Here is a 16,707-nt window from a genome sequence, read left to right as displayed (position 1 = left end):
TTTTTTTGTCTTTTTGGGAGGGCTGGATTCAGGAGGGAGTAGGACTAATATTCCTAATGTAAATGTGATCATAGACATACATAAAGGAGAAATCAAGATCTAGTTTGCAAGTATATTAAAAGCAACAGCATGTCTGGGTTTTGTCTGTTCACTGTTGGTTGTATAATGTACATATGTAAATATGATGACAGCTATTGTATCATTACCTGTGGTTCCACTTGTATAGCAAATCATGGCCAGATCTTCAGGTTTTGGGGGCTACAACATGCAGTAATGTCAATTACAAAACAATTATGGAATAAGTAAAATAATACCAAGCATGAACATTGATACAAATTAACATTTTAAAAATGTACAAAAAAAAGAAATTACATCAAACTGGAGAAATACAATACTTATAACATGCATGAAATTTGATGATGCAATAATTTTATCAACTTTACCAATATGGGCATCATTTCTTTCCACTGGCTGCTAGAACAATTGATAATAAAGAAAAGTGCCTGAACAACTAATAATAAAGACAAATGGGTGACAATCACATGCAAACCGTCAAACAAGTGTTAAAAGTTGGAAAGTAGATGTTGAAATGTTATAGTAGGCTTTACTTACAATTGGATCTCTGAAATTCTTTTTCCCTTCTTCCTAGGAGGAGAAAAATTGACACAAAAAAAGAGTAAAATTTATGAACTTTACTACATGTCATACATAATACAGTCACATTCTCCTGATATTTATTAAGTTCAACTGAATTACCATATAGCTGGAATGTTAAGTGGTGTATGTGTGTGTGATTTGGATTTTTAATGTGGCTTTAACAATTTTTCAGTCATATCGCTATGATGTCTGCAGTATGGCAGTTCATAATGATGTCTAGCACTGGGGCATCATACCGCAGACATGTAGCATGATGTTCCACCCAGTCACATTATCCTGACACCAGGCTGACCAATCCTAACACTAACCTCTTAATGCTGAGTGTCTAGTGAGGCAACTGTTAGCACCACTTTTATAATTCTTTGGTATGACTCAGCTGGGGTTTGAACCCACGACTTCCCACATCCAAGGCGGATGCTCTAACCACTAGGCCACTGAAGCGGTTTTAAGTGGTGTACAAATATCAGCTATTTAGTGGTCTCAGAGTGCAAACACATAAATAAATTCCATTAAAATACACCAAACTAAATATTATAACCTGTCAATATCCATGACCAATTAAATCTAACTTACCAAACAAATTTACTCTTTTCTAAAAACAAAATTGCTGAATTTTATGTGCATAAACAGTACCTGCTATACAATAATTTATTTGAAAATATAGTGTAACCTGCAGTTATAATGGTCCTCGTCAAATTTCCTTATATCAGAAGACAGGGCTTGAACCTGCATGTCATGTCCATGCTCAAAGCATTGCTGTAAAAATGTGACCTTGACCATAATGTCAAAAGGAGTGAGGGTTTAGCAAAATGAACCTTCTTAATGGCACTCTAGAGTTTCTTAGTTTGCATAGTATTAGATTCTAAAAGAAAAATAATTTCTCAGGTTTCTTCAATGGTTTTACTGGCTATTTAAAAAAGACATTGTATATCTCTGTTTAACGAATTTGTAATTCCCTTTATTTTGGTGCGTGATTGATCATAGTAATTGGGGTTAAAGAGAATACAACATGGCCTTTCTTCAGATGTGAACCTACCAGAAAAATGTGAGCTCCGCTTGGCCATTTTCACTTCCTGGACTTTAGAGGTAAATTGAAAAAAAAAAGACTGATAACTTTTGTACACTTTAAATATTTTGTAATCCATTCATTGCTCTTTCAGAAGCATTGTCTAGTCTGGCAAAATTCATTTCCCCTATTTTAATAACTGCTAAAGATTGTGTACTTTTGATTTTTTGAGAACATGGGAGCAGTCATTTTGGTTAATTGTGTGGTTAGATCATGTACAATTCCACAAGTACAAAATCCAAAGAAATTACAGCCACAGTGCATAAAAGTAACTTCGAGGTATGCCAACATTCTCTCTAATGTGCATGTTGCAAATGCAAATAACTTAACCTTACAACTGTCAGTCTTTCAGAAGTTCATAATATCTGTAGACTGACCCTTTAGCTTCATAATGATTGATCCCAAGTATGAAAAAAAACCAACAAGTGGCTTAGGAAATGTAAGTAAATAAGAACACTTAAACTTAATGACCTTGACCCAAGCTCAAAAGGGGTGAGTGAGCATGTCACAGAATGAATTGACATAACTTCATACTAATTCATCAAGAAATCCATCAATGGCTTTGGCATATGAAGCTGGAGGAATGGTGATCATCCCACCCCATATCCTATGATGGTGATGAATCTTTGGCAATAAAACATGCTAAAACATGCATAACTCTTCTGAGAATACTGAGTACAATGTTTTGTCAATAAGCACGTCTCCTGATGATAGCACCAATATACACTATGTTTCACAGCAATCCACTAAAACTGCAAGGGTTGCAGTCACAAAATTCTGTCAGACATTATGTCATACAGGAAGTAAAGAAGGGCAATAACTCATACAAAAATCAAAAGCAAAGATTTGTCAATATGTGCATCATTGGATGATGACCATAATATGTACAGAGTTTCACAACAATCCATAAAAAAATCTCCAAGACAAACTGTGCAACTAGAATTAAGCAACAAAGTAATTTTTAAAAAAAACAATAACTAAAACAAAAATGGGAGAAAAGTGGTTTGATTGATATTCACATTGAGTTGATGACTATAATATATACTGTACCAAGTTTCATGGCAATTCATTAAAAACTGTAGGACTAGATGCGTGAACAAGTGCCAGATGGAATGAAAAATGAATGGAAGGACATAACAAGTATAAAAACATGAACTAAAACCTCAAAACAAATATTCTACAAAAATGTCACTTAAAGCCTAGAGATAGCATGTTGCAGAATAAACTGTCTTAGCTTCAAAATGATTCATCCCAAATATAAAAAGGCCTCAAGAGGATAAGCAATATATGCAAATGAAATATCCTTTAAACAGCTTAACATAAATTTTCTATGACTGTAATCCTGACCCCAAGGTCAAATGGTCAGCAAACATGTCACAGAATAAAAGTAGTAGTAATAATAATAATAATAATTATAATAATAAAAGACTTTATTTAGAGAAGGTAACTCAGTTAGTTACAGAACTAATCTACCTTGAGGCCTTCTATCTGTTATGTACAATTTGTACAGTATATACAACATGATATGAAGAGTCTGGCTTGATACTAAATAATTAATTTTAAAATTCAAAGTATCAAGCCTGGAACACATGCACAGGCATCAGTGAAAACATAAACATATATAAAACAAAATATCATCCTGCATTTAAAAATTCAGATATGAAAATGATGCAAAATTAGAGAACTGTGACTGTTTTATAATGATTCAGCTCAAATATGATTTTAATTTATCATGGTGATTATGAAGTACATGAAAATTAAAGCTTGAACCAAACCTTAACAAACTGTTGACACCACTAACAATGCATCCAGTAAAGCAGGGCTACCAACCCTCCAGACTCGCAATTAGTGAAAAGTGGGATACATTTTTTGGAATTTTGAACACAATTAATGAAAAATTATACCATGACACAAGCTCAATCCACTTCAATGGTCAGTACTGCATTATATGAAAATCCCAAAATAAAACTAAAACATATTATTTACACTGATTACATGTACAAATTAATTTGCAGCCAAATTTACTGATATACACAAACTTTGTGCTATTTGTCATGATATGATGCTGTGGCAAACTTGAACTTCCTCAATCAGGCGATGGTAAATTTGTTTTCAAAACAGTTCAGGCTTCTTACCTGCTGTTTCGTCTTGGTGACTAAAATTGCTGCAAATTTTCAGCACCTAAGGAGGCACTAAAGTTCGTCTTATTTCCCATACAATAGGAAATAATCTTTCACTGTTACTGATTTCCAAATGAGAAAGGTAGGTTATGTTCAACAAGCTTCAGCACTGGTAGCATGCAGGATTTAAGTAGGTGGTTTAAAGTTCTCCAGAGCTGAAATCTGCTGGGTGCTTTTCATTTTTCCAGTATCTATGTGCTTTTTGCAAGCTGTGTGCTTTTTCACATCATTTTGCCACATGCCAACAGGGGCTCGTATTGCTGCTTACAATTTATCTGTCATTAATTTACTATAAAATAATACATGTATATATAGTACATGTAAGCAACGATATGAGCCTCTGTGCACATTCCCAATTCTAAAATTCGCGGCATACTACGGTACGAAAAGCATAAGGTATATACATTGACGTTTGATGGCTGAATGCAAGGCCAATTTTTTGTGTACTCCAATCTACATTTCACTTTTTGTAGAATATATCTTTTTCCATGGAGGTGAAAACATTTTAACTGTTGTGTAGCTTAATTATAAAATGGCATTAATCCTTAATGATGAAACATCAAACAATTAACAATTAGTGGTGTTGGCACTAATCTTTCAATGTCTCAAAAACTCCTACACTTCATTTGGTGTTTGTTTAAAAAAATATATAGTTGCACAAGTATGTACATGTGCTATTTTTTTTTAAAAATCAGTTGGGCACTGGTTTTCTTCACTAGTATTTGTAAAACTTCTGTTCTAATTATAGATTACAAAATTTACAATGCTTGCTACAGGGCAAACTGTAATAACTGGATATATTCTACTAACATCATGACTAGCAATACAGAACCATTATAGTATCAATGACCACTGCTGCTAATTTGACTAGCACTTAACGGGATACAATTTATTTTTTATGCATCTAAACAAATTGCCATGTGTTTTTAAAGGAAGTGATCTTGTCACGAGATTCGTTAGTCACAGTCTGGTACTCTATTGTTTTTATACATTTCTTTATTTTATTAATTTTATTCAAGATTTAAGCCGATTGAGAATTCGGGAATTTGTGATTATTTGCATGCGGCATGAATCCATGAATCGGTATCGAGAGTCATGAAATTCATGCAAAACTCATGAGAGTTGGCAGGTCAGAGTAAAGTGACTGCTGTGTCTCACTTCCCAATAACATGGGCAACCCACCCCCATACCTCACCATACAGAAACACTATTTTTTCTAAATAAAAGTTTGCAAGCATTATAATTTTAGAAAAGAGAGGACATCTATTTGAATACCAACTGAAACAGAATTTAGGTTAAGAAACTGGAGGTGTAGTTTTAAAAAAAAAATGTTCTGATAACTTTAATAAATCTATTTTAAAACAACTCTGCTAACAAAAATGTTATACGGCCTTGAACTGCTCATGCCTTTCTTCTCTTTTGAGATGTGTGACAATTTCATTCATATTTTTTACAAATAAGTCTAATCCTGTGAAAATGCACAGATGGGGATAACTTTTTTCAACCTATGAGTTTTATTTTCCACGTATAAAAAAGAAGAAAAAAATGTATATGGGGTGAATATTTATTAGAAGTACAGCAATACACTAATAAAATCATGATTTAAACAAAGGCAACATAGAAACCTTACAGCAGATGACAGGAAAGTCTACATAAAAATCCTTTACTAAATGATGCCACCTTCTGCGTACCATAATGATATTTTATTATCCTTGTCATGTTTCATCTCTAAATTTAATACAGTATTTCTCAAATGATAATGTTCTCTAAGGAAATCATTGAATCATTGAAAATAAGATTAAATTAATATTAGAAAGACTGATATTAATACAAGAGCTGTGCTTCATACTTCCGTGATATAAGCTTAGTTTACAATAGTTATTTGACAAAAAAGAGAGGAATACAAATGATATGCATACATTTTCACAAATCTTAAGCAATATATCACAATAACCCTCCATAAAAAAGTTTAAGAGAAAATGGTCAGTAGGAACTAAATAAAAACACATTCATCAGTAGTTCATTTTCTATTACAATTTTAAAGATAATTTTTGGTTCTGGGAGTCAAGTCACAAATTTTTTATATCTGGGAACTGCTTCAGACCTGCCAACCCTGATGAGTCTGTCTCAGTAAGGCATTGATTTTTTTCCGTAAGATTGACCAGTTTTCAGTAAGGTGTAACAAAATATCAATAACTGCTATTGTAAAGCTGGAAAACATAATTAAAAGTTTGATGCAGTGACGATAAACATTATGTTCAACTGAAAAGTTTGTAAAGTACGCATAGACTTTATTTACCACAAGTACAAATGCACAAACTTTACTTCCAAACCCTATGCAACTCAATGGCTTGTTGCTGTCTCTCAACTTGATGTAATTCTTGGAAATTCTTTTTCCATTTCAAATGACACTAGCAATCGATATTAGAATCTTCTTTCGTGAGACATGTTCAAATTGGCATGTGATTGTCCAATAAACGTAATTATGTCCTTTCCAGCTTTTATTCACAAGAATCTGAATACTCCTTTTAATTCTTGCGTGTTGATTATTAACACTTTTTTTAGAAGCTTATTTTCCCTTTCGTCTTAAACATGTATCACTTTCTGGATGCCATTTAAAAAATAATCTATAATCAACAGTTTGATCATGCCGACGCTTTGCATGAACAAATAGGTGCAATTTAAAGCATCTGGGGTGCAGCTGTAATGTTAGCCTGGTTCCCTGACTTATTTCACTAATCCTAATATGAAACCTGGATCCATATCAAATATGGATGAATCAATTATCTGGATTTTTTTGGCAACTATAATTTTTCTGTAGTTTTTGCTTGTATGCCGCAAGTCCGTATTGTAAGGGTATATGTCGTAAGACTTATGGCAAAATTGTATGAGTTGGCAGGTCTGTACTGCTTAAGAGATTAAAGGTCCATTTCATATAATTTTAAATGATACGATACGGATACTTGTTTGTTTTTTAAAGTTTAAGGCATGGTTGCAAGGAATTCTTCAAGGAATGGTGGTAAGCACCTGTCTGGCATGTACAGAATAGTTGTTACACCACCACAAGGTGGTGAGAAACCCTGGTATCATAAGAATGACCGATATGTAAATCATTACCATGAGATCTGCAAACTGCACAAGCTTGATGTCATGTTTCTCAGCAGTCTCTTGGTTTTTTGAGCTAGCAGGCTCCAGCAGGACTAATATTTTTAGACTGGGAATTGTACTTATATTGTCTAGAAGTAGCTGGGCCTTCTCTGGTTTATCCACCACAACCAGCTGCATCTCAGCTGAAAGGAGAATAAACACTTGTACATATACAGAAGCCCATGATGTGGATGTTGAGCCTTAGACTTTCACCAAACCTTAACAAAAAATGATTGAGCACAATGATATTGCTGCTGCTACAGGCAGAAAAGTTACAGCTTTATGTAGCTTTTCCACATGGACAAGAAACAAGACAAACTGTATGAGATATTTCTAAGGTATGTCGTCTGTTGGATAATTCAAACTGACCAACTCTGAAACATAATAAGAAGTAGAATAGAGACAGTAAGTTAAACTCCCCACTAAACCAGACGAAGAATTTACAAGATGGCAACTTCTCTTCCAATTTCTTTGACAGTTGTGATGATAAGAGAAAGATAACTAATGTGACTTCTTACATATGACTGGTTACTTTTATGATCTAGTCTGATTTTGTACCTGTTTGGTTAGCAAGAACTGGGTACAAATCATAGGTTTTATATGACCCTTAGGCCTTGTGAGAGGAAAAGACTAAGACTGCAAACTGTGCTGATCTGTACATGGATGTCATGTGTCCTATGTTTTGTGCTTTCCTTTTTCACTGGTAGAGGTAAATTAGGTGCTAGGAATAGAAGATGTAAAACCAAACAACAAACCAAGAAACCTCTTCTTCCTAACTTTCAAATAAAATAATGTTCGTTTATCCATATATTTTCTGGCTCGTGTATCAATAAATCTGGTGATCTTTTAATAGAATGTATAATTTCAACACACTGAGGGCTTGTACATTAATTCAGTACAACAATTTCTACTACTTGTGTGTGTACAAAAGTGTCTTTAATTTTATACCTACTCTATTTTTCATAAATCTTTGTATGTCATAACTGCAGATGCCTACATAAGTGAACACCCCTATTTATTTTAGATAAAAAAAATTTTTAATGATCCATACTCAGCTCCTGTTTTTCAGTCTCAACATACATCATGTGAGGGAAGCACCTGCCAAACATGTCTCAGAAGTCATGCATCTCTTGGAATTTACCACTCTGTGCATATCTTATGTCTTGTCAACACTGAACTCTTTGAGTCCAGAAAGTCTTAAAAATAAATTGTACATTGTAGTTCTACTTACTCTGATTTATGATGTATGAGCAAGCATCTGGTCCAAGTGTGTCATACAGGGCCACTGTTACCATGGAAAACATACTACATGCTTGTTCTGTGATGGTCCACTGAAATCAACAGGACTGTCATTGTGGTTGCTTTTACTGATACAGAGAGTGACGAACATTCAATGTAATACTAAGTAGTACAAATTTTCAGACGTAATTTCACTGCATCTGTATTCATTGAAAAGGATCACGAGAGGTTTGGGTGGTTAGTTTTGACAATTATTACTGGAAAACCAAAGAAACCAACTGACTTGTTTGTCTGTAGCAACTAAATAATCAATGAATTGGAACCCACCAAACAAAGAGTCCCTTGGAGGGACTGATGCTCTTCTGGTCAAAATGAATTTCCAGGAATCTTACATATCTGAGTTAACATGTTCACAAGATATCGATCCATGAATGCTCAGGACAAAATTCTTACAAATGGCCACTGTGACATTGAACCTGATACCATGGATAGAAAACCACTGAACTTGTCAAAGACAATGTCAAAATATACCCATGGACAAAGTTTGTCTAAGACAATGTCAAAATATCCCATGGACTAAGTTTATTTAATTGTGTTTGAAACAAGTTTTTTAAATTGCTGCTTGGCGCTCTACGAAATTGCAAGTTATCAATTTTTAACTCCACTGTCAGAAATTCCATGACTTTTCCAAAACTCTGCAAAGTTTTGGGAAATTCCATGACTTTTCAAGGCCCTTGAAATTTATTTTCTAAATTCCAAAACTTTTCCTGGATTCCAGGACCTATGGGAACCCAGACCAGTGTGGAAGCCATATTGTATGTACTAGTGGCACCATTAAGAAATAAGAATTGAGAAGAATGTATGGCAAAAGTTAGGACAAATTTGCAATAACTTTTAAAAATTTTTTAACATAGCTTTAACAATTTTAGTCATATCACTATGATGTCTGCAGTGTGATAGTTTATAGTGATGTCTAGCACTGAGGCATCATGCTGCAGACATGTAGCATGATGTTTCATCCAGTCTCACTATCCTGACTCCAGGCTGACCAGTCCTGATGCTTTAACCACTTAGGACTATCATAATTAATTATTTACCTGACTTTGGATTGCCTCCCTTGATCAATAACTCTGCGTGGAAAGGCTAGTGGATCTATACTTTATTGCTAATTTTAGTAAGACCAATAGGTTTGATACTATTAGTAAGTCGTACAAACTACATTTGGTACAAGAGAATGGAGATTATGCTAAAATCATGGAGGGACTGAAATCCCTCCATGCCAAAATATGTTTGATTTTGAAGCAAGTGCTGATGCATTTGGTAATTAAGTTGAGTTGTAACTGCTAAAAGATAAACGAGACGTTGTTCTTACATTTTTTTTAATATCTTTAAATCTAAGTTCTAACAATGAAAACATTTTCTCTTTCACTGAACAGAAATAATTCAGAGTTCAAATGATCCTGTTTGTCTCTACAGAGCTTGAAGAGAATGACTCAGACTTTAAATAAGCTCACATCCTTACCTGACACTATGCCATCATTTTGTCACCATCTAATAAAATGGCAGCTTCCTAACTTTGCAACATGTGGAAACTTAGCACTAAATCAATTTACAAACCAGAGGTAATTATTTCTATAATTTCTTTTATGTCAATTATCAGTTACATCTGCTTACCTCTGCTCTGTTGGTACTATAAATGCCGATGAAAGTATCACTTTGGGGCTTTTGTCCTTCCAGGATTAAACCTGATCCTACTGCCTGAGCTCTGTTGTATACCTGGAAAAAATAAACACATTCACAATACAAGACAGTAAGTTAAAATGCACTTAAAGCACTTTGAAAATTAAATACGAAGAAGACAAAAGTGGCCAAAACATTTATCCCAACCAAACGATACTCAAACATCTATATTCAGCAGATTCCAAGTTGTTTTTTTTAAGAGGTTATAGTCCCTTTAAACCATTAATTGTATATATTTAATACAGTACATTATTCAATTATCTCACATGTATTATATGAAAGCTGTACATGTATGGAAAATATTCCTATATTTATAATTCAAGTTTGGAATTTCAGCATTAATCCCTGTTTTTGGATCAGTTATTATAAAATGGTGAAAAAATGTGGTCATAGTGATCTTCTGGGAAGAATCGGGTGGGTTTGAATACTACTGGGGCTGATCTACTAGATCCGTCATGGTAGTATCACTATGGTAGATAAGAAAGGTATATAGTAATAGAAAGTTGTTCTTGTACAATGTTCATATTTTTTTAGAATTTCAATCCAAGATGTTTTAAATGTCTGGAGACATTTTATTCCTAACAGGGAGTGGATGTAGCCAGTGTTATATTTATCATAAATGTTATATCTGTTATATTTGTTGTCTTGCTATTATATATTTAATACATTTGTGGAGATTGTCTCATGTAGCATGTATTGGTGGAGTGAGTAATAGAATGACTCAGCCATGATATTATGTGCACTGCATGTTGGCATGTAAACTGCATGTTGGTACACTTTACTGATCCCACCCTATCTTTTCTCTCAATGTAGTCTATCAAAGTCTTCAGGGAGAGCAGTTGCAGACCACTCTCCAGTATTTAGCACTTGTAGAATATATATCTACATCTACTTTTGTATTTCTTTCACCAGTTTACATACCAAATAAGAGATTAAACTCTCATAAAAAGCAACACCTCTATCCATTAAGTTAAAATGAGAAATAAGTTGCACCCACAAGATGTATATAACAGTCCATTCATACTCCAAGTTAAAAAGAGGGATGTAACTCTTGTAAAAAAAGTCACTGGAGCCTCACTGTGCAATGATGTAAACATCTACATCTTTTAGTAACAAACCTTTGTAAACTCATCACAAATTTCTCTCTGGATCAAAAACCGAAAGACCACTTGTACACAAAGGATACAACAAGACCTGTCATGAGAGACAACAAATTCTGTCAACAAAAAGAGGTCTCTCTTAACAGGCGGTCTTTCTCAACAGGTGGTCTGTCTTAACAGGTTTGTTCAGGAGAGCCAGCTTTAAAGGTCAAAATAAAAGTATGATTAAGAAGAAAAATATACCATTTCAAAAATACATATATTTGCTTCTTTACTCATAATCATTCTTGAGATATGACATGCATTCACCTAAAAAGTTCTATACTGCATTTAAAATATACTGATCATGATAACATTTACATTTTTATTTATAATACGTTGATTATTACAACATATACATTTTTATTTGACGTTCAAATGTAGTCTATTAACATAAGAAGTGCAAAGTTAATTAATATAATACTTACTTATCCTGTAAATAAATGGTGAAGTTAGTTATGATGAAACCTACTTAATATATTAATCTATACCCAAATGCCATAACTGAAATTATCCATCACAGAGTTAATAAGCAGATCAACTTGGAAAAAAGATGTAACATATCTGTTAAGGTGAACAGATCCCAAAATCTCTGACCTTGGCACATTTGGCATTGTGTACAGGTTTGAATAACTGTAAAACTGATATCTAATCAATGCATATTTGGTGCATGTAAGTTTGAATAACAGCTGAGGAGACCTCTGACAATGGCACATTTGGCGTTGTGTGCAGGTTTGAATAACAGTAAAACTGATGTCTGACCAAGGCACATTTGGCATTGTGTGCAGGTTTAAGAACAGTAAAACTGATGTCAGACTACGGCACATTTGGCATTTAGTGCAGGTTTGAATAACAGTAAAATTGCTGTCTGACAATGGCACATTTGGCATTGTTTGCAGGTTTGAATAACAGTAAAATTGCTGTCTGACCATGGCATATTTGGCATTGTGTGCAGGTTTGAATAACAGTAAAACTGATGTCTGACCATGGCATATTTGGCATTGTGTGCAGGTTTGAATAACAGTAAAACTGCTATCTGACCATGGCACATTTGGCATTATGTGCAGGTTTGAATAACAGTAAAACTGATGTCTGACTAAGGCACATTTGGCATTGTGTGCAGGTTTAATAACAGTAAAACTGATGTCAGACTATGGCACATTTGGCATTGAGTGCAGGTTTGAATAACAGTAAAACTGATGTCTGACCATGGCACATTTGGCATTATGTGCAGGTTTGAATAACAGTAAAATTGCTATCTGACCATGGCACATTTGGCATTGTGTGCTGGTTTGAATAACAGTAAAAGGGATGTCTGACCGCAGCACATTTGGCATTGTGTGCAGGTCTGAATCACAGAAGAGATCTCTGACCATGGCACATTTGGCAAGATGTGCATTAAAAACTGATGACTATGGGCAGAGAGATTGACAAACACCATTTATATGTCCCCTAAACTTCATGACAGGGGATATTAAATCTGCACACCAAACTTAATTATAATTCCACTGTATCTTGAAAATGTATGCTACTGAAGTTAGTGTGGACAGGAATACAGGGCCCTAATATAGAGCAGGTGATATGGGCATGGAATTTGTGGGATTATTCTGAGCAGGGGACAGTGAGGGCAACACTTGCCTGGGATATCATTTCATTCAGCAAAAATGTATAAGGGTTCTGCAGACAGATGAACAGGTGTATGGACAATTGTTTAACAAACATGATCACAACTGAGCTCTTGCCACATCATTAACTAGGCTCTAATAAGCTCCTGCCATATCATTAGCTAAGACCCTAATAAGCTCCTGCCACATCATTAGCTAAGGTCCTAATAAGCTCCTGCCATATCATTAACTAACATCCTAATAAGCTCCTGAAATATCATTAGCTAAGGTCCTAATAAGCTCCTGAAATATCATTAGCTAAGGTCCTAATAAGCACCTGCCATATCATTACCTAAGGTCCTAATAAGCTCCTGCCATATCATTAGCTAAGACCCTAATAAGCTCCTGAGCAGCAGGGAAGTTGAACAGACCAGAGTTTCCAGCCAAAATAAAGCTTCCTACGCCAACTTTCTCCGTAGAAGCCTCAGAAAGCAGAAATAACGCCTTCTACGGAGATCAATTTTCATGCATTTCAGACCGAGTGCATCGGTTGGTCGCGCTGTGTGTGTTAGTAAATATAGCGTCCAGGACAGGAAAAATAAATTATCGGGAATAAATTTTTGTGTTAAATTTTTTGTTGTCATTAGGGGCTGCTTTTTCATGAATAAATTTGATCAAGACCAATTCGATACCAACTTCGTGGATCATGAAGATTTATCGTGATGAAACCATGCGGCGTTGCCTGAGCGCGGCTGAATAAATTTTTAAATTTATTTATATCCATGTCGCCGTTGCACCAGGTCTGATGGATATTTCTCAGCGTGTGCGTGTCTACGCCATTGAACACCGATAAAATGTTGCAATTGTCCCTAATCACCTTTGGAATCTGCGTGTATCTCTGTGTTACGTAAATAACATCGGTGTTCTTGTGTCTGCCACGCGAGAATATCCTAGCCGGGTTAGTTTGCTTGTCCAGCATAACGTCATCGAAAACAACAAGATTATTAACATCGCCGTCCAAATTCTCCACGGATGGAGCTTCATTGATGTCTGTGATGAATTCGATTGTGCCCTCATCGGTATTGTCGCTAAATTCTTTTAATACTTGATAACAACGTTGATCGTCAACGGATGGTGCAACCAAGTACAATTTGTCCCATTTTAGCCATCGCATGATCAAATTTAATAACAATTGTGTCTTACCAGATCCAGATGGACCGATGATTATCATTCTGATCGAATTCGGTAATGCCGCATGATGTTTTACCTGCTCGCGTCGTTTCGTGGCTGAAAAATCAATTACATTCATGTTACTAGAATACATGGATCTATATTGTGTGAAGTGCCGCAAGCACACAGCTACGATAAATCCAACCGAAATCGTTACACGCAACAACAGAAATGCGATCTCAGGAAAATGCGAAGTTTGCAAGACACGCAAGTTTAGATTCGTAAAAAAAAAACTAGAACAGGAGGAGACATTGCCGCCTCCTTAAAAAATCTACCTGGGCTGCCCTGGGCAAAATATCCCGGAGAGAAACATCTACCTGGATATAATTATTGCGGACCCGGAACAAGGCTCGATATTAGACTCGATGATAATAATCAACCAAATCAAGGCGAAAATCCGGTAAATGCAATCGATAAAGCTTGTTACTACCACGATCTCGCATATCGCAGTGGAGATTTACAACAGAGGCATCTCGCTGATATCAAGCTAATTCACGCACTAGACGCGATTCCTGATAAAAATTTCAAAGAGAAATTGGCAACATGGGTGGTAAAAGGCGCGATGAAAGGCAAATTAGTATTCGGTGCTGGTAAATAATATGGAGCAGATATATTATTCTCCGCGAGGATTTTGGCGAGGAAAATCAGCGATTGCCAAACTTGCTAAAGCCGCTAAAGTAAAACAATCCATCGCTGAATCGTGGTTATCGAAACAGGCAATTTGGCAAATATATCTCCCTCCGCCTAAGAAAATACCGTACGCGAGTTTCACCGTCAGTGTCCCTAATGAGGTCCATCAGGCGGATCTGATGTTTCTTCCTCACGATACCGTTGACGGCGTCACATATAAATATGTTTTGACAATCGTTGATATCGCTAGCAGGTATAAAGAAGCCGAGCCATTATCGAATAAAACAGCAACAGAAATTGCCAAGGCGTTTAACGAAATTTACTCACGATCCCCATTAACATGGCCAAATCTTCTCCAGGTTGATCCGGGTTGAGAATTTCTTGGCGCGGTTACCTCATTGATGAAAAAAAATAACGTCAAAATCCGACGCGGTATTGTAGGTGTTCATCGCAATCAAGCTATGGTCGAAAGATTCAACAAAATGCTCGCGGAACGATTATTTGGATACCAGTACGCGCGTGAGTTTATTCAAGATAATCGATCTCACGATTGGGTATCAAGACTGCCTCAGGTAATTAACGCGTTAAATAACGAAGTAACTCGAACAATAGCAATGAAACCTGCAATTGCAATCACAAAATCGAATATACCCCTAAAGCGATATTCCACAATTCAGCCTGTACTAGGTAGCGTCACAGTCAGATATTTGTATAAAGAAGGCGAGGCCGAAGGAGGAAGAAAAAGAGCAACCGACCCAACCTGGAGCGTTACAACTCACAAAATATCCGCTGTAACAAGATCGTCAGGAAGACCAGCGATTTATATCCTAGATTCGTTAGCGCCACAACGCGGATTTACCAAAGAAGAATTACAAATAGTACCAGAAGATACTCAACTACCGCCAGCGTCACTTATGTAGTTTACTCGAATTCGTCCTAGTTGAGATAATTTTCTTACTCTTGACATGGCCAAATATACCAAATTTGACCAAGAAATTCTATCATCGACAATCCAAACTTGGCCATCGACGGTTAATCCCTGCGATGAATGTATCGTTGTTGCGTAGCCTAATTTCCATGGTGATTTTTCTGCATTTAACGCTTCATTAACAAGGTTAATATCAACAAAGATAATATCATTCAAGACCAAGTTTTTTTCCTCTCCACATGGCAGAGTAACGTTGATATTTTGTCGCCTAGTATTAGCGGGCCTGTAACATAACGGTACCTGCAGCGTTGGAAATTTCTCACAATGCAGCTTGAACAACATTTCCTGAATAATATCACGAATAATTTTTCTACTAGCGACGATCAGATGATCAGGACGCCACAAATTTAGAAAATCGTTCATCGGAGTCTCGTCGATTATTTTCCTCATGACGTCACACTGAATCTTATTCGGTTGTAATTGAATCAATTTTTTGAATTCGGTTAACAAAATATCCGTCGATCTGTAATCAGCGTCGATTTCCTCATAATAGTCAACAAAACTTCTGAGCCATTCGTGAGGCGATTCGCCATCAATCGGATCAGGTTGGCCATGATCGCCGCACATTATTACAGCGGTATTTTTCCCTTCCAACCAAGCTAATATTGATTTTAGTATATCCAAATTTACTGTGCAAATCTCATCAAATATAATGATCTTGTTGACATATTTGTCCCCCATACGAACCGAGTCCCATGATCCACCGCTGTATTTGAAATAGCTATGGTACGTGCAAGAATTAACGCCACGCTGCTTTATTTCTCGCGCTAATCTGTGTGTCGGAGTCAACACGATCATATCGAAGTTCGCAAATAAATTTATTACTCACGTTGTTTTACCGCTACCACCAGGTCCATTTAGGTAAATGAATTTACTGCGTGAAATTGGGTCAAACGCAGATGCTGCCGTCGAAGATTCCAAAATTGAAGATTTTTCAAATCTACCTTGATGGAATTCATCGCGATCTTCAACATCGGCGTCTTCGCAATAATCTAGAATATCCTCGTTTTTTATCCTCCACGTTCCCCAAGAGCTACCGTCGGTAATTAAATTTTTCAGCCTATCTTGGTATTTTTTATCGATATAA

The 16,707-nt window shown here is 35.8% G+C and overlaps 1 protein-coding gene across 5 annotated transcripts in view; it reads right to left on the bottom strand.

Moving 5' to 3' along the window:
- LOC149805892 (long-chain-fatty-acid--CoA ligase 1-like) overlaps positions 1 to 16,707 on the bottom strand; it is a 149,830-nt gene that overhangs the window by 54,933 nt on the left and 78,190 nt on the right. For all 5 annotated transcript variants that reach the window (XM_089950650.1, XM_089950649.1, XM_089950648.1 and 2 more), the window contains exons 5-9: positions 9,964 to 10,065; positions 8,282 to 8,381; positions 7,021 to 7,193; positions 613 to 645; positions 207 to 258 (exon numbers count right to left, since the gene is read on the bottom strand). In XM_089950650.1, coding sequence (XP_089806776.1) covers positions 207 to 258; positions 613 to 645; positions 7,021 to 7,193; positions 8,282 to 8,381; positions 9,964 to 10,065 — 460 coding nt within the window. The remainder of the gene's footprint in view (positions 1 to 206; positions 259 to 612; positions 646 to 7,020; positions 7,194 to 8,281; positions 8,382 to 9,963; positions 10,066 to 16,707) is intronic.

The sequence above is a fragment of the Sinohyriopsis cumingii genome, chromosome 2, assembly GCF_028554795.1.
Source record: "Sinohyriopsis cumingii isolate HCF-2022 chromosome 2, ASM2855479v2, whole genome shotgun sequence".
NCBI classification, from domain to species: domain Eukaryota; kingdom Metazoa; phylum Mollusca; class Bivalvia; order Unionida; family Unionidae; genus Sinohyriopsis; species Sinohyriopsis cumingii.
Note: the sequence above shows the minus strand (reverse complement) of the source record. Positions and strands in the feature narration are given on the sequence as shown.